The 15,332-nt window shown below is 43.5% G+C and overlaps 1 protein-coding gene across 1 annotated transcript in view; it reads right to left on the bottom strand.

Annotated features, from left to right (window-relative positions):
• KCNK3 (potassium two pore domain channel subfamily K member 3) overlaps positions 1-12,585 on the bottom strand; it is a 115,611-nt gene extending 103,026 nt beyond the window's left edge. The window contains exon 1 of the mRNA XM_032217128.1: positions 12,303-12,585. Coding sequence (XP_032073019.1) covers positions 12,303-12,585 — 283 coding nt within the window. The remainder of the gene's footprint in view (positions 1-12,302) is intronic.
• Between the last annotated feature and the right edge of the window lie 2,747 nt (positions 12,586-15,332).

Raw genomic sequence — 15,332 nt, 5'->3', positions numbered from 1 at the left:
TCTCTGATTGAATGCTCAGATATATGGAATGGCACATGACTTTTCTATTGCCAACTGCTGGAGCAGCCTGGTCTTTCTATTCGTTTCTGATCTGCAGTTGCAGATTTAATTATTGACATTTTAGTTTAAGGTTTACGATCGGTGCAATTGAGACAGCATTTACAGGTGAAATGTGGTGGGTTGTTAGGGGGCACTGGAGCATGAATAATATCCCCAAATACGAGAAAGTCATGCTGGCTACAGAACAGATTTTTTTCCCCATCTGAAAATTGTAGATTTTTGCTCACATGCTTTGCAACACCGAGAAAGCTTTTAAGAGAAAACCCCCATCCAAAATCTGTGCAGGCTTAACATGAAAACAACTACCAATCAAGATTCACCAGAGTGAGCACAGTGGGAATCTGTGTGAGCATCTCTTATGGATGACAAAGTTTTTGACAAGCTGAATTCTAGTTTGGGGTCAAAGAATAGCCACAGAGACTTAGCTAGAGAGTCATCCTTTCACCAAAGATTACCTTGACCATCTGAAAATCAATTCAGGAAATGACTGGGGAGATAAGCAGGGCCACATGAGTGAAGCCAAGGGTAATTTTGAACAGGCGGTGGAGTGGTGTTGATCAGTCAAGGCCAGGGCAGGAATGCCACAGATAGCGTACATTCTGTCCTGGGGAGGGGGATAAAAGCAGAGAATTTGGACAGGCTACCCTGCTCCCAGGGGCTCTTCCACCATGTCACTCTTCAGAGGCCAGGCGGGGGTCTCCCTGTCATTCTTATTATTTGGGATTCATTTTCCCAACATTTGCATGCAAGGTAGGAGTACTCATCAAGGGGCACAAGCAGTCCAAAGAATTCCTGGATTTGGCACATACAGGGTAGTCCTCAACGTACAACCACACTTGGGCTCAAAATTCATATTGCTAAGTGAGACATTTGTTAAGTGAGTTTTCCCCCAATCATGGTGGTGCAGTGGTTAGAATGCAGTACTGCAGGCTATCTCTGCTGACTGCCGGCTACCTGCAGTTTGGCAGTTCGAGTCTCACCGGCTCGAAGTTGACTCAGTTTTCCATCCTCCTGAGGTCGGTAAAATGAGGATCCAGATTATTGGGGGCAATATGCTGACTCTGTAAACCACTTAGAAAGTGCTAGAAAGTATATAAGTCTGAGTGCTATTGCTATTTTACGACCTTTCTTGCCACAATTGTTAAGTGAATTATTGCAGTTGTTCAGCTAACAACACAGTTGTTAAAGGACTCTGGATTCTGCATTGACTTTGCTTGTTCAGAAGCGGATCGTGTGACTTTGGGACACCGCAACCATCATAAATATGAGCCAGTTGCCAAGGATCTGAATTTTGATCACATGACAAAGGGGATGCTGCAACAGTCGTTAATATTTAAAAAACTGTCATATCACTTTTTTCAGTGCTGTTGTAACCTTGAACAGTCACTAAATCAGAGGTGGGTTCCTACCAGTTCGCACCTATTCAGTAGAACCGGTTCGTCAAATCTACCGAACCGGTTAGAAGAGGTTCCACCAGTGGACCCAGAAAGCAGGCCACACCTACAGAAGAGGTTCCAAAAACTTTTGAAACCCACCACTGGTCCTTGGATATGATTATTCTACACTATCATGCTCATATTTATAAAACTAAGTGCCTCTGTGAAAGGTAAGGATGACTACTGCGTTTGTGGTGCAATCAGAACATTGCGTGTGTTGAAGTTGTTTTAACGCAAACCAAAGATGCCTTTAAAAAAACAAGTTTACATCCTATTCTTATGCAGGCCAGTGCTGTGTGTGAGGTAATTTAAGGTGGTTCTGACAAGTGTCGTCGGCATCTTCATATCCGGTCACATGGGCAGCAAGCCACTCCCATCCGGTCACATGGGTGGCAAGCCACTCCCACAAAGGAGGCCACACCCACAGAGTAGGTTTGAACAATTTTTGAAACCCACCACTGCACTAAATGAACTGTTGTAAGTTGAGGACTACCTGTTTTTCTGGAGCTTCCTGAAAATGGAGATTAGGTTAACGTCTGCCATTCTCCCAAGCAGGCAAACTCATTTTTATCCAGACAGACTTTGTTTAAGCACAGTCTATGTTGATAAAAGATGAGTGTTTGCCTGTTGGTGGGCACTCCTCTTGATTGCAAATGATGTTTTTCTAAATGTTATTGTATCGTAATGTATTACTGGCCCCCTTGAGCATCATTTCATCTGGAAACGTAGCCTACAAATGACATTTAATAATAAATGAGGACAGGCAGAGGGGAAGTTTCTTGAGACCCCAATGAAGAGGTTTTGTTGAATCAGAGTGCAGTCTACCGATGGTACTGAGGAATTGTACTTTTTAAGGTCACTGAGGGGATAAATTATTAAATGCCCAGACTCTAATTGCATGAGCTGTATTTATTTAAACTTTACATGTGTAAGGTATTTTCTTGAACCCCCTTATCTTTCTGCCAGCCTATCTCTCTCAAAGGTCAAGGCGAGGTCCCTGAATGTGAGGAAGACTGCTCTGCCCGATATAAATATGCCACTCAAAATTAATGGACTGGACTGCGTTGACATACTTTTGTTCTTGAGTTTAAAAGTTAAAGGTGAAACTCTATTGGAAATCAGTTTCAGGTTCTCTCTCTTGAAAAGATTTGCTTTTATTCCCTCTGCAAGTTCTCTGTTTCTCTGTTTGGTTGCTGTCCTTCAACATTCTCTTTGCTAATGATCTGCATAGGTAGAAGTAAAGGTTCCCCTTGCATATATGTGCTAGTCGTTCCCGACTCTAGGGGGCGGTGCTCATCTTTGTTTCAAAGCTAAAGAGCCAGCGCTGTCCGAAGGTGCCCAGAACGCTGTTATCTTCCCACCAAAGGTGGTTCCTATTTTTCTACTTGCATTTTTACATGCTTTTGAACTGCTAGGTTGGCAGAAGCAGGGACAAGTAATGGGAGCTCACTCGGTTACACGGCACTAGGAATTTGAACTGCCCAACTGCTGACCTTTCTGATTGACAATCTCAGTGTCTTAGCCACTGAGCCACCGTGTCCCTAATGATCTCCATATCTCTAGCTTTATTCAGGGAGTCCCTGGTGCTCTCTAAGCTTGGTTGTTTTCTTGCAGACGTTTCATTACCCAACTAGGTAATATCACTGGTGATGTTATACCAAGTTGGGTAATGAAACATCTGCAAGAAAACAACCAAGCTCAGAGAGCACCAGGAAACCATGGTTCAACCCTGGATTACAAATATTCTCTTCTATTGTTATTTCCCCCCCCCCCATTTTATTTCAAACGAGGATAAGTCTATATTTTTTAGAATTTGGATTTGGGTAAATGACCAACAAGCTTTTTTGAAACCTGGGCTGGAACCAGAGGTGGGATTCACTTACCTTCCCTAACGTTTCGCAAACATGAGTGCACACACTTCATCTGCACATGCACACCGCCTTCTGCGCATGCGCAGTGCTCGTGCATCAGGTCAGAGTGAGTGGGCAGAGCCTCCCGCAGCCGCCACTACCAGTTGACCCAAACCGGAGAGAACCGACTGAATCTCACCTCTGGCTGGAACCCAGTAAAGAAGAAAGAAAAGACAAGTTTCTGCAAAAGGAGGCCCAGTTGCCTGGAACAAAACAGTTAGCTGCTAAAAGATTTAGTGATTAAGTGTTTAGCTTACACTTCCTTCTACTTCAATTCTCTTTGCTTCCTCTCCTATGCCTGCAAAGCTAAGATATAAGCAGAATTCTTGGAGGTGTGGCCCAGGCACACCTCCACTTTATTAAGGAAATTATAAACAAAGAACTCTTAATAACCTGAGCTATCAATAACTTGAAAATATGAAATGTCTTTTGACATAGGAAGCCGTGTGGAAATCAGTTGAATAAATATACGCCTAAATGAGACTTTTTCTTGAAATTGTGTCTCTACTCTAGCTCCACCTGCGTATATGCCAAAAAGGTTACAGAATGCCACCAATCATAGAGGGGATTAAATTTGCGCCCCCTAGAATTGATTATTGTTCAGATATATTTATTTATTAAATAGATGTATATGGCCACTAACTCACACACAGTGACTTTGAGAAATATGGAATATGCATAACACCCTTTTCTGCTTGGTCTGAATAGAAATCCTAAGTAAATGTTGATCTTGCCAGGATTCTATATGGTCTTCGTTTTTAGGCACTAACACTCTAGCATGACTGGCTGGGGAATTCTGAAAATTGAAGTCCACGCATCTTAAATTTGCCAAGTTTTGGAAACTACAGTGGGTGAAAAGAAACAATGTATATGCACAAATTCCTGGAAGGATGCCCATAAATTACTTTTAAAAGTTAAAAAATAAGAGTAGAGAATCTGTGGGAAAGCTCGTCCCTCCCTCCATCCCTTCCTTCCTTCCTTCCTTCCTTCCTTTCCTTTCCTTCCTTCCTTCCTTCCTTCCTTCCTTCCTTTTCTCTCTACTTGGATTACCCTTAATTCTCTCTGTACAAGATGAAGATCAATCAATCTTAGCCATTTGCACTCTCATCACGTTGCTTCTCAAATTCTTTAACATTCCCTTTCTTTTCAAAAAGTGCATTTATGCATAATGTATAGCTAGCTTCAACCTGAACATGTTTATCTAAAAGCATTTCTCAGTGGAGTTCACTTTCTTATAAAAATCATACTTTAAACAGAAGCATATTCCACCAGGAGCCAAGCTCAACACAGTCACAGCAACTTGAGAATTTTTCCAGAATTATTCTTAGCTCTGCCATCAAAGGCAGATCCTTTGGAAGTGCTGAAAGTTAGTCGTAGAGGTAGAAGCTGTAATATTGTTGTTGCGATTGCTATCCTTAGATTTGGATCTTGATTCCTTATCAAATATCTAGAAGCAATTGGGGCAACACCATACAATGAATCATTAATGCATCAATAATGCCATTAGCATCAATGAATAAACTTTACTGAAGAGACACAAACGTTTTTAGAAACAACCTCTGCCCCCACCACTGCCACCCCTGATCTAGCATCCTCCAGATGTGCTGGATGGTTCCTATCACTCCAGTTGACAGCTGTGATCCCAGCATATCCCTGAAAGGGCAGGTTAGCAGAGGAATGAAACTGGCACTTTAAAGTAGAAGCTGTGTCATTGAGTCAGGACTGCCCATTCCCAATTGGGGCCTTCTCTTTAGATTGTACCAGGGGTGGGCTGCTACGGGTTTGTCCAGTTTTGGGAGAACCCATAGCTAACATTATGGCCAGTTTGAAGAACCTCCAAATTCCACCCCTGGCTGGCCCCGCCCACCCCAACCCTCTCAGAAGTCTCCACACGGCACATTTTGGATGGGAGGTAAGTGCAGGGCCTACACAGAAACTCGGGGAGGGGGAAAATGAGCCTCCCAGAAGGCCTCCGGAGCCCGGGAGAGGCAGTTTTTACCCTCCCAGAGGCTCAAGAAAAGCCTCCAGAGCTTGGGGAAAGCAAAAATGCCCCCCCTGCTGTGGTGCAGCAGGCCGACTAGGCCATGCCCACCATGGCCACACCCACCCAGCAACCAGGCAGAGAACCCATTGCTGAAATTTTTGAAGCTCACCTCACCTACATTGTATGAATGTAGTTGTAAACTGATTCAAACCAAGGCTAATTTCTGCCTCAAGTCGAGAGCCTGAATTATCTGCATATAGCTACACCCTTCACTGGAGTTAAGTGGGCAGCATAGAGGATTTGCAAAAAAAAAATGGAAGAGTTGCTAGATTCACACAACATGCTAAATCTTAAAGCTGAGTAAGCAAGGATTATGGGCTATTCTGAAGAAACCATAATATGGTTTAAGGGCCTGATTCACATGCAATATACTAAGAGTGTAGTTGGATTCCCACAAAATGCTGAACCACCCTGCCTTGGTGGGGCAATCTCACTTCAGTCTATCTGTAGCCTCTCCACAATGTTTTCCTACTGGTGGAAAGAAATACAGTGGTAACCGACTAACTAATCGGAACTGTTTCATCTTCTGCATGCTGCATTCTCCACCCCAGCATCTGTAACAAGTTTTGTACCTAAGACCAACTTCCTCTTCTGACTGATCCACTTGCAGAAAGTCAGTTCTTCTATATCCCATTTTTAAAGGGTGTGGAAGTGGAACCTTCCAGCAAAGCCCCTGAGATTGTGAAATTCTCTGATTCAGATTATTAGTTTCGTGTCCTTCCTACTTTCAGATGCCAAGTGATTCCTGTTATTGCAGCTGGATTTTTTTTCCCTTTTGGCTTGGCTTGTGTGTTAATTTTGCCAGGCAGCTAAACTTTTTTTTTTGGGGGGGGGTTGCTTTTTAATTATTTTTTATTTTAATCAGACTTTATCTTTAATGAAGCTAAAAAAATGGAGAGATTTTGACTTAATTGCTACCTTTCTTAATAGCTGATATATACTTTAAAGCAGTGGTGGGTTTCAGCCAGTTCGCACCACTTCGGGAAAACCGGTTGTTAACTTTCTCAGTAACTTAGTGAACTGGCTGTTGGAAAAAATCATTAGGGCAGAGAACTGGTTGTTAAATTATTTGAATCCTTCCACTGCTTTAAAGTGGCAAAAATTACTTTATATAAAATCTTCCCCCTTTCTGTCATTGCCTCCAAAATAATTTCACATAACTCCTCGGTAATTTCACTGACTTTGCAAAAGTTCCTAGAATAATCTTCTTTCACCAACAGCTGCTTGGTTAATATTGGCTTTGAAATCTGCCCTGGAAGTTTGCAGAACAATAAACTGATTAAAATGGAAAAAGGAGTTGCTAGTGGTTCAGCATAACATATGACCTAAGCCACTATTTTAAGTTTCTAATATGGTTTCTTTGAATATAGCACCTTATATATTACTTTTGTTAGCTCGTTTCAGATGAAGTACGTGGTGTTATTTCAACCATTATGACTTTCCTGCTGATATATTTTTACTTACTTGGCAATAACAAAAACACAGCAATGTAGAGATATATGGGCATGGAGGAAGAGAGAAAAAGGCAAATATATTGTGTCCGTCATGATGTCATTCATGCAAATCATATAATTTGCATAAGGGTTATTGTCATGATGCATATGGAATCATCACTTATACCAGACATCCTTGTTATCTCAGACATAAGCTTCACAAAGTCTTCGGCTGGTTATACATTTATTGCTAAACCAATAGGTGCTTTGTTTCTTTCAAGGTCAACAGTACTAAACTTAATTACTGTAATTAGCAAATCATACCTTGCTTGCATTACACATGAAGCCAGCCATGCTTTGTTGACAAATTCAGTTTTATCAAATTCAAGCACATGCCTACGAAGGGGAATTGCTTTTAGCAGAAGGTACATTGACAACTTCAAAGCATGCGGAATTCCAGCAAGGCCTAAGAACATACACTGAAAGGGCAGGGAGAACCTAAACTCAGTTAGGCATCAACTGATCCATACTTTTGCATCTTTGAAGAGAGAATGCTATCCTAAATAGTCCTTAAAAGTGACTTCGACACGTCACTTAGCAGAGGCATAAGCATCTAAGCCAAGGTGGTCAAAGGTGGATGTGTCACACCCAGGCCATGCCCCCGCCTGGTTTAGCAAAAGGAGGGAAAGTCCCGATGCATCACGTGACGCAGCTGTGAGTTTGACACTACTGATCTAAGCCCTTATGATGGCAAGTGAACAGTGTCATCATGACACTCCCCTTATCCCATGGAAAGTTATAGCAGTACAATAATCATCTATTGCTAAAGTCCAGATTCCAGGGATTCATTTGGCTAAATTTGGGAACATTCTACTAGCTATCATGTTTCCCCGAAAATATGACATGTCCTGAAAATAAGGCCATGCCAGATTTTTGGGGTGGGCAAAAATATATGCCCTCCCCCCAAAATAAGCCCAGTGAACAACACCCCCCCTCTGGCCAGGCAGAGTGCCATTCACTGACCCAGCAGTATTCCGAAGGGGCCAAGCTGTGGGAGGGGTGACCAGCGCTCACATGGCTTGGTGCCTTTGGGATACAGCTGAGTCAGTGAATGGTACTCTACCTGGCCAGAGGGGGGGTTGTATGAGCACCTGTTCACACACACACCTGCTTGTGCACCTCCCAGTCCTCACCACAACCTGGGCCAGCTCTCCCTGCAGGGCCAGGGCTGCTGCCACCGCTGCTGCTTCCGCCACTGCTGCAGCCATCACAGCACTGAGGATGGCTTCTTCTGCAGCTTCCAAATCCCGGCTGGAAACTGCTGGAAGTGGAGAAGAGGCTGGTCAGGCCAGCCACCTGCTGCTGAGTCTTTCAGGAGCCAGGGCAGAGAGTCATCCAGCCGCCAGGCCACAACCATAGAGTGCACTCCCAGAGCAGCCACTGCTAAAAAAGTAGCGCTCTGCCCAGCTGGAGAGGGGGGTTGCCGGGCGACTGCTCTCTTGCGAGCAGGCTCCCGAAGAGGACCCAGGCATAGCCTCAGGGGCGAATAGCTGACAAGCAGCTGTGTTGCGCTGTTGCAGCAGCGCAAAACAGCAGCCATGAAATGACCATACTTGCTGCCTCCTGCACCCCAAAAATAATAAGTCCTCTCCCCCGATAATAAGGCCAAGGCCATATTTTGGAGGTCAAAAGAAAATAAGACCCTATCTTACTTTTAGGCAAACATGGTATCGATTCATTTTGAAGGACAGTTTCAGAACCTTTGTAATGACTCTCCAACCCTTCCTAGTCTGGCATCTCCTAATTTTAGAGATATCTTTACCCTACATTAATCCAACAGATGTTTTTCTTCCTGAAAGTAGGAGCTGCTTGCGATGCCTATGCCATATCAGGATCTGTGGACCAAGCCACAAGACCTTCTTCTGGTTGTCTTAAGTTTGCAGATGTTGCTCATGTGTATGATCTGCAGCTGCTCTACTTTTTCAGAGAAGATGCAAAACCAACCCTTTTTTTGTTGTTGTTAGAAGGTTGTTTAATGGATATTTCAGCTTTTGGTTATTGGTGACAGTGATTGCATTTATTAGTTAAAGGTAAAGTAAAGGTAAAGATTCTCCCATATGCATGCTAGTCATTTCTGGCTCTAAGGGTGGTGCTCATCTCCGTTTCAAAGCCGAAGAGCCAGTGCTGTCTAAAGACGTCTTCGTGGTCATGTAGCTGGCATGACTAAATGCCAAAGGCGCACAGAGGGCTGTTATCTTCCCACCAAAGTGGTCCTTATTTTTCTGCTTGCTAGGTTGGCAGAACCTGGGACAAGTAATGGGCGCTCACTCCATTATGCGGCGCTAGGGATTCAAACTACTGAACTGCTGACCTTTCTGATCAACAAGCTCAGCTTCTTAGCCACTGAGCCACTACATCCCTCCATTTATCAGTTAGTGGGCTTTAATTATTTGATGGCTGTTTCTGTAGTGCTGCCTCATTCTTTTGAGCGAAGGGTGAACTTTACTTATATGAGGCAGGACAAGAGATGGTCCCTCTTAAAGAGTTTTGTGAACCTGAAGACAAGGACAGTATATAAAGATTTGCATTTTTAAAAGAAATAATCCAAAGCAAAGAGAATGTTCTAAAAATAAGACAACAATGATTGAGAGCAGGAAAAGCTGTCTTAGAAGGACAGGGGGTAGAGAAATGCTTCAAGAGCCAGAGATTCAAAAAATAATTTGGACTCATTGAAAGCTGTTTCAAGGCTGTCTGGTCTCTGTGAGGCTTTGGCCAGAATTCCACTCTGTTATGTAGCAGCAACATAAATCAGGAATTAATCTGATTGCAAGCAAGAATTAGGAGCTTAAACTGATCTCTTCCTCTACATGTCACACTGTACCCAGTTGCATTTGTTTGTCCTTAAAAATGCTCTGTTTGAGCATTTAGGCTTAGTATGTTGCAAAATATATAACATTTCGTTTTAAAAGCATCAAGAAATTGCTTTTGTCCTGTTAAAGAACAGAAATGTTGGAACCAAAATAAAAAGAACATAGTGTTCGCTTCACAGATGACACCAGTATATGTTTACTGAATAGTAAATTTTACTGAGTTCAACAGAAGTCACTTTAAAGTAAATATGGATACCATTGTTTAGATGCAAGAATAACATTTACTGTGAAATCGAACTGACTTGCAAATAGAGTGGAAAAATGAAATTTTGTGAAGCAGTTTGAAAATTCATCTGTTATTATTAGTGCTGCCTCTTATCCATTCCCCACAAAGAGTCTGTTTTACTAACGTTTTCCCCACTAACTTCTCATCCCCAAGCTAAGACTGCATGGATTCTTACATAAGATCAGTTATCAGCAAATAAAGAAAAACGTTGCCATTATCCAAACATGACATAATTCTGCATTGAAGTGACTGAGTTTTCTAAGTTCCCCACCAATGGGCACTGAGCAAGCTCCTTCCCCTTCTCAATTCTCACCTATAAAGTAGAAACAACTTGCTATAACGGGCCCCTTTATTGCACCAAAAATAATTCCCTGCCTGATCAGGTGGGTAAGGTCTATGAGTGAAATCATGCTTACTCAGCAATATGCACCATTCCACACACTGAAACTTGCTGTCCTGTAAAGGATTAGAAGATTGCTGGTCTTAATATAAGATATTTTTCTAAGACCTAAGAATGTTTGAGCTTGCTGTGTGGCAGGGTGGAAACACGATTCCTGATTCTCTTCCGGTCAAGGGAAAACCCCTCCATTCCCATCGGAATGATACGTAAAAGATTGGGAATGTATGCATTGCAGGCAGAGTCCGAAGATGCTCTTGCTTTATTCATAGTGCTCATTTTGAACAATTCAGACATTGTTCAAAAGTCAAGATGAGTTCCCTCCTGAAACCACCCATATGTTTTCAGGACAACAGAGAACCAGGATGCAAATCTTTTCTCCCTTTAAAACAAAAAATGTGTGTGGGGGATATGTAGACATCTAAATAATTCTAAGGGACCTGTATGAAAAGGAGGGAGAAGGGTAGTGGGTTGGTTGGTAAGCAAGAAGCAGGGAAGGGAAAAGTTGTTGGACAGGGAAAAAATGAAACTGTTCTACAACTCTTTAGGGCTGTAGTCCTGACACACTCACATAGGAGGGAAATCTATTAATTACAGTGGAGTACTTTTCAAGTAAGTCTGTTTATTCAAAGAGGCAAAGAATGTTCCAATTTCTCAAGCACATGCTCCAGAATAGATATTTTAGCAGCTCACTTCTGCACATATTTACTCTGAAGAATTTCACTGGGCCTAGTTTAGGGATGTGGTTGAAATGCAGTGATTTTTCTCATCTCTTTAGCCCAAATAATTGCCCAGCCCAAGAAGGGGCTTTTTTGGGGGGGCGGGGGAGCTGAGCTCTGCTCCTTACTTGGAACCCTTTAGATAACCCCCCCACACACACACATAGGTACTCTCCTTCTCCTCCTCCTCCCCCCCACGCCCCACAACTGGCAGCTGCTACAACGGATTATACGGCGAGTGCGATTGGAAACCCGCAACACGCCTTCAGATATGGCGCAACACGCTCTCGGGCTAAACAAATTCGGGGTGGGGGAAACAAGAGAGAAAGGCTCTGCTTTGGGTGGAAAATCTTTTGTCTCTATTGTTCCCCCTGCTTTAGCATGCACTGCAGGCTTCACACACGCGCACACTCTTCCACAGCCAGGCTGGGGAGCCTCGAGAAGAGAGGGTGGGGGGAGCCCCAAGGCCATTAACGACTTGACTTGAAGAGCGTGGGAGCGAAAATCTCAGATACCCAGGAACGGGATGCCTTCCAGAGTGAGCCTCCCCGACTGCTCCTCCCGGGCGGGGAGGGGGAGCGCAAAAGCAACGGAAAAAAACCAGGGGCGAGGATGAGGGGTAGAGCGGGAAAGGAGGCACAGGATATAATCAGGCGCTTAAGAGCTACCTAGAGAAAACTATTCACTGGGACCAAAACGACCATCGCACCCAGGGAGTAAAAGAGCGGCTGTGCTGGGTTGATGGGACAGTAGTAAGCCAGCTTTGGGAAGGCTAGAAGAAAGCAAGATATAATCGCCTCTCCCCCCCCCCAAGTAGTGACCTATCTGAGGACGGGGGGGGGGGGCGCTTTCAATTTTTGGACCATCTCTTTCCCCAGAATAAAGTTGCCGAACTCTTCTCCTGGACCGATCCGATCCCGCCTGCTCGCGAGAAGAGGAAGGAACTCCTAAAACAGCCAAAAGATCCAGCACACACACACACAAAAGCAGGAGACAAAACTGCAAATGGGGAGGCGGAAGATGCGGGTGCCTGATGGGCTGGGGAGGAGGGGGCGGAATTTAAACCGGGGATTACCCCGGCCGGGCGGAAAGCTCTCCGAGGCCGCAGCGAGAGGTGCTGCCGGAGCCCGGGTGTCCCCCGCCTTACCTATGGTGGTGATGACGGTGATGGCGAAGTAAAAGGAGCCGGCGAACTTCCACTGGACGCCGGCCTTGTGGGGCTTCAGCTTCAGCACCACCCCTTCCAGCTCGCAGTAGTTGGCCTCGGAGAGGTTGTACTTGCTCTTGAGCTCCAGCTGCTTCTGCTCCAGCTTAGTCCGGTCGGCCGTCTCCGCCTCGGACTCCAGGGCGTCGAAGACGGCGGCGCCCACAAGCAGGTAGGTGAAGGTGCAAATGATCAGGGCCAGAGTCCGGACGTTTTGCCGCTTCATGGTCCCGCCGAGCTGGGAGAGACACGGGCGGCGGCGGCGGCGGACGGCTGCTGGGGAGCCCCGCGGGAGGCGGGAGCGGACGCGGCGGCTACTTCTGCTGCTGAAAGAGAGGCGGTGGTTGCCTGGCTCATGGCTGCTGCTCCGGCTCCTGCTGCCGCTGCTGAGGCTCCCGCCGCGGCTGTGCTGGGCAAGGCGGTGCGTTCTGCAGGCAGCACCCGCCGCTCAGCTCCAAAGGGGGAGGGAGAAGGGGAGGGACGGGAGCTGTCCTTTCAGCACCACCTCCATCGCAACCCTGCACCTCCGTCGTCGCTGCTGCTGCTGCCGCCGCCGCTGCCGCCTTCCCTTATAAGGACTACTGGGCTGGCCGGGGAGGCGACCTGAGGCTGGATGGTGGGCTCTTACAGATTCGCCTTTGAACTTCCAGCACCCCACTAGGCTCTTGTTTGAGGTTTCTTTCTCGCTTCTCAGATATCCCCGAATATACCAGTGGTACCATCTAAGCAGGTCCTGGCCAAGATGCCTTCTAAGTCCCTTTACCCCGTTACTCTGTCTCCTATTCTAACACAGTTGCCCCCCCTTTTTTTTTGCTTCCTTACTGCTACCTGTCTGTCTCTGTTTGCTCAAGGCTGCTGCTACTACAACTTGCCTGCCTCACTCCATCTCACCTGTCTTGTACGCCAGTGCCTGTAGTGTGATTGCTCTCCCTAATCAACCTCTAATTCCTGCTTCCTTAAACTATTCTTATTCTCACTTACTACGCTCTGATTGAAACTGTGTTCCAAAAATCCTGCAGAAGAACACTTTCCTTGTTTCTCTCAGGACTGGGAAAGTATCTTGAGTTGAACACATTAGCATATTGCATATACCTCCTAGTAAGGGACAATGTATTGGCACCAAACTAGAAATCCTAGACTGCATAAAACAGTATGAGTGTGCTTCAGCTAAAATTAGACTTTGGAGGAAGATATGGCCCACTGGCAATAATATCAAAGTGACTGGTAGTACTGCATGTGGCATAAGTACTGTATGACTGAAATTCCTAACTTGGTCTACAACTCTGCCTTACTAAAAATTATAAAATTGATATTGATTGATCAAAGTCAATCTTAGTGGGCCCACATAGTAGCATCTATCTTATAAGGAAGGGTGCAGCTTGAGACATAAGAAGACTCTAAGCACCTAAAGTTATTTTGGAATAAAGTGTCAACAAAATCCAATAAATAAATGAATTGAAATGAAAAACCAAACATAACTGATTAATGAATGAAAGGAAAGGAAAAAAAATATGTTCTGTGTTTGTGAAACTAAGAAAAAGAGACAGGTAGTTCTAAATGAAGATAGTCACATAGATTGTGTGAAATAAAGATAATACTTGCAGGAAAATGAAGGGTTGGCTTTAATAAAGGGCTAGACCATAGGTAAGAAAATATAAATTGCTGACAACTTGGTTGTTCAGGGTGTTGATGAAAGTAAGAATCCATAGTCTGGTTACAAGTACACTTTACCTGTTAGACTTCAGTGAATGGTAACACTGGAATAATGAGAGGTGAGTTAGGAGAAAAAAACGGCAAAATTCCGAATGAACACAATCAGGGCTGATCAACTAATTAACATGAATAGGTGAGTGGAAACAGCACAAAAATACAAAAAAGGGGAGCATTCAAAAAATCCCAAATAAATGAGAATCATGGTTGATGAGTGTACATATTAAATACATAAGTCAAATTTAAATCTAATATGCACATATGGCAAAGGGATGAGTGTAAATATAAAAACATGCTTTTTATGAGAAAAAGTTGAGAGAAATAGAGAGATTTTGAACATGGGATAGACCATATTTTGGTAGTGTCAAGAGGGGACATAGGAAAAGGGGGGAGGGTAGAATGAAAGTAATATGCCAGCAAAAAGAGAAAGATGAGTCATATATGAAAAAGTATTAGATGATAAGTTAATCTCCCAACAGAATGAATGAAAAATAGACATAGAGGAAAATAGGTGGAAACTACTTAGAACTGAAAAGAATTCTGTTACAGAGTGCTACAGGAATGATGAAATATGAGAAATATGAAAAAGAATATTTTGTGGAATAATAAAGTCAAAGGGGCAGTGGCTGAAGGAAAAATACCTATAACAGGATGATTGCAGTAAAAATATGAAGGTGAGAGAAAGGTATTATTTAATGTCTAGAGAGGGAGAAATCTATTTGCAAAAAGAAATTACAAGAAAGGGTTAGGATTAAAAGAGACCAAGAAAACGCATCATAATTTTGATGAAAAGAAACATTTATTTGGAAGAGGGCAAAACAAAAAGCTTTTAGCAAAGCTAATTGAATTAAAAATAAAAGTGATTAAATTATTTGGGAAGAAACTGAAGCAAGGAAATGATGGAAGGAGTATTTTAGACATGCATATGAGAAATACAGTTATATGTTGATGAATGGAGCTGAAATGAATGCTGTAAATGTTGCTGTCCAAGAAAATTGATGAAAAGGGAATAATGCATGCTGTGAAAATGTGGAAGTATTATAAGGTTGCCCCTGTAGATGGTGTTACTAGAGAAATATTAAAATAACAAAGTGGTGTGCTTACAGAAGGTGTGTGTACTTAAAATGTTAAATCAAGAGATTGAATATGTGATTAATATGAATTGAATAAAACACCAAGCATCCAGTATTTTAAAAAGTATGTTTATTTGCTTATCTTTTTATTCTATTTGCCACATTTTATTAAAATAAAATAAAATTATAT

The sequence above is a fragment of the Thamnophis elegans genome, chromosome 4 (assembly GCF_009769535.1).
Source record: "Thamnophis elegans isolate rThaEle1 chromosome 4, rThaEle1.pri, whole genome shotgun sequence".
Lineage (NCBI taxonomy): Eukaryota > Metazoa > Chordata > Lepidosauria > Squamata > Colubridae > Thamnophis > Thamnophis elegans.
This window is presented reverse-complemented; position numbering and strand designations above follow the sequence as displayed.